Genomic DNA, 9,472 nt, shown 5'->3' with positions numbered 1-9,472 from the left:
AAGAGGACCTTTTCTGTTGTGGTACCCAGTCTTTGAAATAGCCACCCCCCAGAAGATATGTACCAAAAGTGATGCAGTTTTGGCACATTCTGAAAACACTATGTACTAAGGATATCATCTATTGTACCCCCCAACGTGGTGTCCTCCAAATGCTTCAGACACAATTTGCACGCTTCCTGGCCAAGGCTGATGATTTGTAGTCTAAAACATCAGCATGGTTTTAGGTTGGAAAGACTGCTCAGTAGAAAAGAAAAGGCCCCAGCTCTCTGGCAGTGCTAGTCTGAGGACTTGGATTTATGAAAGCCTAACCTCCACTTCTCAGTTGCACTCAAGACGTCACTTAGCAGTTGACTATTGATCCCTGAATTCTCATGTGACCATCTAATTACTACTGCAGTACACCCACTTATAGTCAACATTCAACTTTTGATGTGTGTTTTAAAAAAAAAAAAATGCACCAAAAAAAGCAGTCTTTTCTTCATTTGCCACTGGAGTCATTTTTCAAATACTATAATTCCCTTAGACTCTTTGAACTTACACGCAGTCTCGCTGGGAACTCAGCCTGATTAGCTCCCTGGTTTTGGCACCAATGTCCGTAGCCACTCAAGGCCTTGAGTCTTTTTGCTGTGGCAAAGGAAATCCTGCCACCTTTTGGAAAAACTCTTACTCCTGGCTCCATTTGGCATTGTTTTCAGACTACAGTGATACCTCAGTTTACAAACAGCCCTGTTTACAAACTATTCGGTATAAGAACTCCACAAAACCAGAAGAAGTGTTCCGGTTAGCGAACTTTACCTCGGTCTATGAACGGAAGCCAAACAGTGGAAGGGCACCAGTGTTCTCATTAGAGAAAGCGTGCCTTGGTTTAAGAACGGACTTCCAGAATGGGTTAAGTTCGTAAACCAAGGTACCACAGTATAAAGAAAAGATACATTGCTCCCCCTTTTAACAGTTTACTTACCCACTTTCCAATTACCATCTCATTTCTCTGCCTTTCCCCCGAATGCCTCCTTTGCCTCACACATCTCACAACTCATCCCTTCCCCTTCACCATCCCTTGCTTTTATTATAATGAATTCCATTTTGTGGAACAGCTTTCAGTAGTTAAATTGTGAATTGCTTTTTGTTTCACATTCTCAATAAAACTTGTTCCCTGGGGAAAAACCTGATTCTGTTTTTATTTCCTGTGAGTGCCTTATAAGGTTGCTTTGCTACTAAAATCATAAGTAATACACACCTGTATTTCAGCAAACCTTTCTGACCACAGACCATCTACTGGCATAAATAGAGCCATAGTCACAAAGGTGCCTCTACCGCTACAGGCAAATTTGTCTTCTCTTCTACCTTCCAAAAATCATTTTGCCCAAACAAAGGGCGGTTGTGCCTGTCCTGTGAAACGCCATTCCGTCAGATCTCAAGGAAATAAAGAATTATCTGACTTAGAAGACAACCAAAGGCAGCCCCGTATATGGAGGTTTTTTATGTCTGATGCTTTTTAAGCTGTTGGAAGCCAACCAGAGTGGCTGGGGCAACCCAGTCTGATGGGTGGCATAAAAATAAAAAAATTGGGATTAGTAGGCTTCTGGCCAGTTTAAACAATTTCCCCAAGCAAATAAGGAGTTCCACACATTTGGCCTGACCAGTGTAATCAAATTTTTTGACCATTGTCATTGCAACGATTCCACTTGTATGGGGAGAAATAGTGTCTTGACACCACTGAAAGTCAGGAACAATTTCCCCTCAAGCCTCGTGGAGAAAGGGGTGCATGCTGTAATAGGCGTGTTTGTAGTCCTCTGGTTCATTATTCATTCCTTTGAAATTAGTTAGCAACCACTCCTGGACTAGATCAAGTGCCACACTGTTATCTTCAGACCCTGATGGGGGCATTCTAACACCCAAGAATTGATGGGAAAGACCAATATTAATTTTAATCTGAAGTTCTTACACAGTATGAAGTGCCTTACTGAACTCAAAAGACTAATCCTGTTTCTCTGTGTGTTAGTTTGGCAGGATTTTTATATGGAAAACATGAAAGCATAAACTCTATTTTAACACTATCATATCTCTAGAGCATCATTAGGCTCCCCCCTCAACTGCTGCCCTGTGCATGATATCTGTGAAACACCAGTAAAGAAATGAGTCATTTAATTCAAATATTCTCTAAAGCAGAAACAAACACATATGTGTAGTGGATCCTTATGAGAATAAATCTTGAATCTATATTTTCAATAGTGGAGTAAAAGAGCTGGGGGAAAAATTCCACATCTGGCAACCAGTGTGCCCTTTTGGTTTCAGATAGTACATGGTCATATTGGGGTCATCCTGCTGTATAATTTGCTTCAGGCGGTTAATTTGGTCAGAATCAAGTATACAATTCAAAGTAATGTATTCACTAAATACATTACTTCTGGTAAATGAGCCACAATAGCCGCTGGAGGGCCGTGGAAAATGTGTGTCTTGGGCTTTTTAGGCTCTTCTACCCATGTACTATCTGAAACCCAAGGGGCACATTGGTTGCCAGACGTGAAATATATTGGCATTCTTTTCGGCTCTCCTACCCGACTTTTTACACACACATCATGTGAAGGGGGGTGAAGGGTAAGAGCGAAACTCACTGGTACATTGAAGTTGTCTCAATGATCTCTTACCAGTGTGGCTCTGAAGGGCTTGTAAAATAAATATACACTCTTAAATGCTTTCTTTTTAGAAGCTGATTCTACATATTCTTAACAGATATATTACAAATGATAACTAGAGTGAGTTGAAGTGTTCTCTTTTTTTACTGGCAGTTCAAATAAGTTGATATGCTGATCTCAATTAGTGAACATATTCATGCTAAAGTCTGATATTTTCAAGGCACTTATGGACTCCATGACTAGATGAAAACCAGGACAAATTATGACTGACAGTGAAACTGTATATAATATAAAAATAACCTTTTGCTTACAATTTACAAAATGTATTACAATCTTCATCTCTGCTATCCTGTAATTGTGGATGTGTGCCCAACTTTTTTTTTTTAAATGAAAACTATTTACTAAAACATTAGGGCAAATAATTTACAAGGTACACAAAAAAATTAGGTCATGCAGAGATTTCTTACACCTTCTGTTAATACTTTATGATTGCAGCTTTATCAAATTATATACCTGCTTGCCCTGTACATATACAAAATAAAGTGTACATGGTAATCAAACGTTAGCAAAAAAGTCCATAAACTCAATTTGTCAAAAGTTTCACCATATTAACATGTCTATAAACAGTGTGTAACAGGTTAAAAGACATTAAGGCAATAATACTTGAAGTAACAAAATAAACCATATGTAATACTTTCTCCTAAATGTAGTAAGGCAGATTGATGGCCCCAGCAAAGTTAGATTACAATACTAGAAAACACTCTTGTGAATGCTTAATGTTTGTGTGGATGTATAGAAGAGTGTACCATTGTGTAGTTGCATGTACACTGTGTTAGTCCCAAAAAATAAAAAGTGGAATACTATTTATTGATCGAGTTCAGTGGCACTTGGAATATTCCAGTATAATTTAAAAATGTCCATTTGTTCTTGCATCATGTCCAATCTGAAGGTGGTTCTCTCGGTCCTCTTGGTTTTCCACAACGGTTACCAAAAGCTAAAAAAGGGAAAGGGGAAAAGAACTGTTGTAAGTTGAAAAAAGGAATGTAGCAAAAGAAAAGAAATATTACTAATGACAAGCCAATATGGGAAAAACATATAACCCAAGTTCTCAATCTAAGGGGCTATTCTTCAAATGTTCATTATGCTTCAAGCACCTCGACCAGAAGAAATGGGAAAAGGACAAAATAAACAGGCATGTTCATAAAGCAACTATCACAACCCGTGTGAGATGCCTCTAATATTATTCCTTGTGGGAATAAGAAATTGTAAAAATTAAAGAATCTGAAATACTTCTTACATGCTCAGCTTACTCACAAACTGAAGTAATTTTCACAATTACTGACTGCATTTAAAGTAATCTTTCCTGCTGAACTTCATCCAGATTAATGGTGCTAAATTAGGCCCATATATCTTAGACCTTGTGTAACATTTTAGTGTCACTAGCCTAACAAAGTTTTATCCTAGTTTGACATCTCAATATGTGCTGCAATTTCCACAATTATTGCTGCTTATCCAAAATGAATTAAACCTTTAGCTGTTACAAAAGAGATTTTTGTGGCTACCAAGAAATAAACTGTTTCCTCCTGATACATTAACCATTGGTCAAATCATGTACATCATGTATTTTCAAAAGGCACCCTACAAGAGTTATGTACAGATCAAGTAGTTTGCGATAATCAAATGCTAGAAAACAACCAAAAGCCACCATTTACCAATATCGGTAGTCTCAACTGGAACTTCTGGTGTCGGACCTCTTTTAACAACAGGACTGGAAAGAGGAAGCTGAGGTATAGTATCAATCTGTGATTTGTCTGCTATCTCAGGATGATCTGGGGAGGAAGAAAAAAATTCACTGACGCATAACCATACTTGCAATTCTATGTATTCAGTTATAAAAACAAATTTCTGTTAATATCCAGTTTTGTCCCAAGTATGGTTTAGAGTGTTTCCAAAGGCCCAGTATTATAAAACTAAAAGCAACTTTGTAGATATTGCCTTGATAACTGAAATAATTTGTTCCTTAAAGTTACATCCATGTTAAAAGGCATAATTCTGGCTTCAAGACTAGCATGTCAAAGTCTCACACATTGGAAGACAAATTAAAAAAAATATTCTGAGTAATGCAAGGAAGGGCGTCTCATTTCCTGCAATGGCATGTGTAAGTGGAGCTACCAATATTGTGGTGTAATTTATATGCTGGATTGCCTTGTCCATTTGTGAGCTGCATTGTAATGGCCATTGGCTACAAACAATAAAAACCTGACTGATTGCCATGAAATGGGAAGCAGTTGCACTGAGAGGGAGTTGTGCACATGAAGATTCTAGATCATGGCATTCATCTGTCAAAGCCTCATTACTTGAACAGATATTTTTTTTCCAGAATACTGGCATCCTACTTCAGGAACTGCTAATTAACCAATGTTTGGTCAGAAGCTACTCTCCTGTATTCTGACCTAGCTTAAACAACCTTCACAAGGACAGCTGCTATTTATAAACAAAAATACTAGTCAAGTATGAAAACCTGTTCTGCTCACACACAGGATTATTCAAGTCCCCTTTCAAACAGCAGTCCCCTACGTCCAGTCTCAGAGCAGCAGCCCCGTAAGGCCTAAGACATTACAACCAGAATGCTATTTTGCTTTCCCCATACATAAGTAGAATGACTTTCTAGATGCATCTAGGGTGAGAGAAATCCACCTATTGCAGCCAAATAGCAGCATATTTCAGTAGCTCAGCATCTCATTTCTATAACAAAACATCTCGTCCCTTTTAAAGTTAAAAAACGAATTGCTTACCAGGCTGTGTAGTCGCCATTTTCAATCCCTATTAACAACAAAAATGTTTTTAAGTTGGTTCAAAAATATTTTACTGATTCAGATAATGATTTTTTTTATTAAAAAAAATCACATTCTCTAATGCTTCCATTCACACATAAAATGCCTAGATGAAAAAAAGAGAACATAGCGCCTACAACTTTAACAGTTGTATGAAAGAGAAAGTTCCTTTTATGCATATATTAAAGGTTCAGGAATGCTGGCTACTTTTTCACCTGGCCACTGTATTCATATGCTAGATGCCTATGTTCAATTGAAAGTATCCACCTTTAAAAATGTTTCTGCACAATGAAATCCTGAGAAAAGTAAAGGCTGGTCGTTCCTTTGGCATTTCTGCCATTGCAACCATAACATCTAGGCAGTTTCAAAATAGTAGTGTTCTTCAGATGCCAGTAAGTCTATATACCACACAAAAAAGTGTGGCATATGACGAAAACAGCATTTTGAGCAGTCAGGGATGACAGTATCTGGCATTCAATAAAAACTGGAGGACCAGTTCCCAACCTTAAGCTTTTGTGAGAGTATTTTACACACAAACACACACAATGAAGCTCTGATTTAATACTTCATTATTCTTAGGGATTTGTTCAAGTTTTAAAGTAAAAAAAAAACAAGGTAGCAACTGTTTATGCCTTAACCCACGCATCCCTATTTATCACAGCTTCCCTTTTCTTTCAACATACTCTAGGGGCTTAAATTTCAATATAGTATGATAACTCCATGGAAAACATTAAACCCATAATTTGACATAGATTATTTTTTCTGCTAAAAATAAAACAAGACAACCATACATGCCAGAGTTTGCACATGCACACACAGTAAAATATCAGTTGCTTTCCTAAAGAGGTTGCACAGAAATTTTTCCACGCTGGGCTCAGGTGACCCTTCTGGTTAGCAAATTCTAAATATGGGGGAAGACAAGAAACTCCCACCCCAACCTTCCACGCTAATCTTACTTTCTTCCTAAATAGTACCCGCAGCAGAAGCTCTAGAGTGCAGCTGATGTACTGAGACCTATTAGGTTTACATGGGAGGCAGCTATTCCTTCAGTGGGCTAAACTTCTTAAGCTAGCACAATTTGAATGAGGGGAGGGTAAAGATTTTATGAAATCATTTGGATTGAAATCAAAACTCCAGTGATGCTTTGGGGAGCTACCAGAAACATGAGTGAACAAGCAGACACTTATTCTTCCCTCAAAGGGTGTATCCCAGGGACTGGGAACCACTTTCAGTCAGAGGGCCAGAACCAAAGGTAGCCAACCCTCCATGGGCCACCCTGATATCAAGTATGAGAAAGAAGCCACTGGAAAACACTGCTTAGATTGTGCTCTCAATTGTCCCTTTGTGTTGTTGTTTAGTCGTTTAGTCGTGTCCGACTCTTCGTGACCCCATGGACCAGAGAACGCCAGGCACTTCTGTCTTCCACTGCCTCCCGCAGTTTGGTCAAACTCATGCTGGTAGCTTCAAGAACACCATCCAACCATCTCGTCCTCTGTCGTCCCCTTCTCCTTGTGCCCTCCATCTTTCCCAACATCAGGGTCTTTTCCAGGGAGTCTTCTCTTCTCATCAGGTGGCCAAAGTATTGGAGCCTCAGCTTCACGATCTGTCCTTCCAGTGAGCACTCAGGGCTGATTTCCTTAAGAATGGATAGGTTTGATCTTCTTGCAGTCCATGGGACTCTCAAGAGTCTCCTCCAGCACCATAATTCAAAAGCATCTGCCAAATGCAAGCTGTGATTCTTTCGGACAAGAATTGAATATACTCTGGAGCTCCCAATTGGAGCTCATGGTCATTCCTTTGCACCCACAGTTTATCCATCTCATTCCTGATATCATAGGATGCCGGGTGAGTGACAGCTGGGCATGGCCTGCCCAAAACAACCTCACCGGAGAAATGGGGAGACCCAGTGGGGCTAATTAGGCTTGGAGACCAGAAGCTGCACATGGCTGCTGTACGTCCCTGAAGCATATTCCCAAAGCTAATATCCCATACTTACTGTACATTTTGGTTGATCAGAAGGTTTCTGGTCTTGCGAGAAACTCCACTCAGCAGATCGCGGAAGGATAACAGCTTTGGGGGAAGTTGTGACTATGAAAACCAATTTTAAAATACATTATTCAGTAGACATGCTGCTGTACAAGTTCAATAAAACAATAAAAGCTTAACAGTTAAGCAAGATTGGTAGTTGCAGTATTTTTAAAATACACAACATTACAATATGGGGATTGAAAATGGTTGTCAATGAATTTTTCTCAGTAAACCCACTGAAATTAAATTCAGTGGGTCTATCATGTAAAAATTAGTTGAATAGCCCCTTGTATATTGATGTTTCCCAATCTAACATTTCCAAAGCCAGTAACTGACTAAAAGGGAGAACAATACAACTGTAGGAGCCCAGTCCTATATAAACACAGCACAGGGCACTATGGTGGGTGCATGTATCTTTCTATGCAACGCAGCAGCCAGAAAAAAATTACCATAGGTAACCAGGGTAAGTGGAAGCCCACTATATAAGCCAAAACAATAATGCAGCAAACTAAAATTACCTGAACATCTATTTGTTTGTCACTACAAGCATTATCCAGCTTCTGGTTACCTCAATATCTATCTCAATTTGGCCAAAGTGTTCGTTCCTTTAATGCACAAGTTTGATTCATGACTTTTGTGAAACCAACACAGTACAATGAAACTCACTCTGCTCACTTGCAAGCACAAGAGATTCTGGAGTTCTTTCTGGTAAAGGAGGAGAAGATGAGTCTTCAGAAACACCAGCATCTAAAGTCACCAAAAATTGAGAACACCTTAACACTTAAACAGATACATTATGTAAAAGAGTGCCTGGGACAAAATAAAATATTAAATCATTTGTAATAAAGGTTTTAACTGAATATACTTTTCACAGTCGGGCATAGCCCTGCTGGCTTTGTACAAGTGTGTTTTGTACAATAACCGCAAAATGGCTGGCTGCCCACAATGTATTTAGATGCCTTGTCTGATGTATTAATTCACTTGGCAAGATGCCTGTAGTAGGCGGAAGCGATGGAACTGCAGCAACAGATTAATGCTTTTTCATTAAGATGACAGGATGCAGACCTTTAACCAAGCTAACCATTAGATTAAAATGGATCCAGCCTTTCTACTTTCCCAGGAAAGTCATGTAAGTAATGGCAACTGAAATTCTTTCATGATGCAATCCTATACATACTAATCTGGGAGCGCATCCTATTTAACTCAATATGACAGACTTCTAAATGGACATACAATAGAGTTGTGCTGTCAAGGCATTAGAACAAGCAGTTTACAGAGCTTGGCTGACAATGCCTATGTTACAGTAACAGGTAGGGTCAAAATATTGAACTTCTGGTTTCAAGCTGCATATTATAGCTAGAAGTTGTATTAATTAATATAAAGTTACAAGGAAACACTGCCCAAGCAGAGGAGGGAAGATCCATTGAGGCTAATGGACTACTAAAAAGTCAGATTTGCACAGCAATGAAAGACGCATTTAGAATGTTCAATCGACTTTCTGAAGAATTTTTGCTGAACAGACTGGACAGATTCAATCACCATTGTATTATTTCACAGACAATGAATATGTCATGTAGACAATTCCTTTCAAATGTGGAACAGACTTTCAGACTTAATCCTGGAGTAAATGTGAGAAGTTCTCTTTTCAGATGTGTCGATGTCTTCAAATCCAAGCATTTTGAAATAATTGTGAACAAAATTAACCAGGTATGATAATCTGAAAGCAGAAGCTGTGGGGCTGCACATCTACAGCACCTGAAGGAGATAACCAACTCACTAAGAACCTGTGCATAAGCAGTAGAAGAAGAGCTGTTCTCTATTATTTTACTTCCCTTTACACTTCTCACCTGTTATAACAGACCATAAATGATTGATACTTTGCTGCTAAGGCAACCAGGCCTGTAGAATAAAGTTGTGATCTACCTGTTGGATGTGCCTGATCTAGGTTAAATAGGTTAATGTGGTTTACAAGTG

General features: G+C 38.8%; 1 protein-coding gene across 4 annotated transcripts in view; it reads right to left on the bottom strand.

Annotated features, from left to right (window-relative positions):
* Window positions 1-2,761: 2,761 nt before the first annotated feature.
* Window positions 2,762-9,472, bottom strand: part of PTPN12 (protein tyrosine phosphatase non-receptor type 12) — a 60,693-nt gene continuing 53,982 nt past the window's right edge. For 2 of the 4 annotated variants that reach the window (XM_081879126.1, XM_081879124.1), the window contains 5 exons: window positions 8,165-8,245; window positions 7,467-7,558; window positions 5,432-5,459; window positions 4,349-4,465; window positions 2,762-3,630 (listed from right to left, as the gene is read on the bottom strand). In XM_081879126.1, the coding sequence (XP_081735252.1) occupies window positions 3,569-3,630; window positions 4,349-4,465; window positions 5,432-5,459; window positions 7,467-7,558; window positions 8,165-8,245 (380 nt within the window). In that variant the 3' untranslated portion in view covers window positions 2,762-3,568. The remainder of the gene's footprint in view (window positions 3,631-4,348; window positions 4,466-5,431; window positions 5,460-7,466; window positions 7,559-8,164; window positions 8,246-9,472) is intronic. The other 2 variants (XM_081879125.1, XM_081879127.1) reach the window with 2 other exon arrangements.

Source organism: Podarcis erhardii (assembly GCF_964252035.2).
Source record: "Podarcis erhardii genome assembly, chromosome: 10".
Lineage (NCBI taxonomy): Eukaryota > Metazoa > Chordata > Lepidosauria > Squamata > Lacertidae > Podarcis > Podarcis erhardii.
Note: the sequence above shows the minus strand (reverse complement) of the source record. Positions and strands in the feature narration are given on the sequence as shown.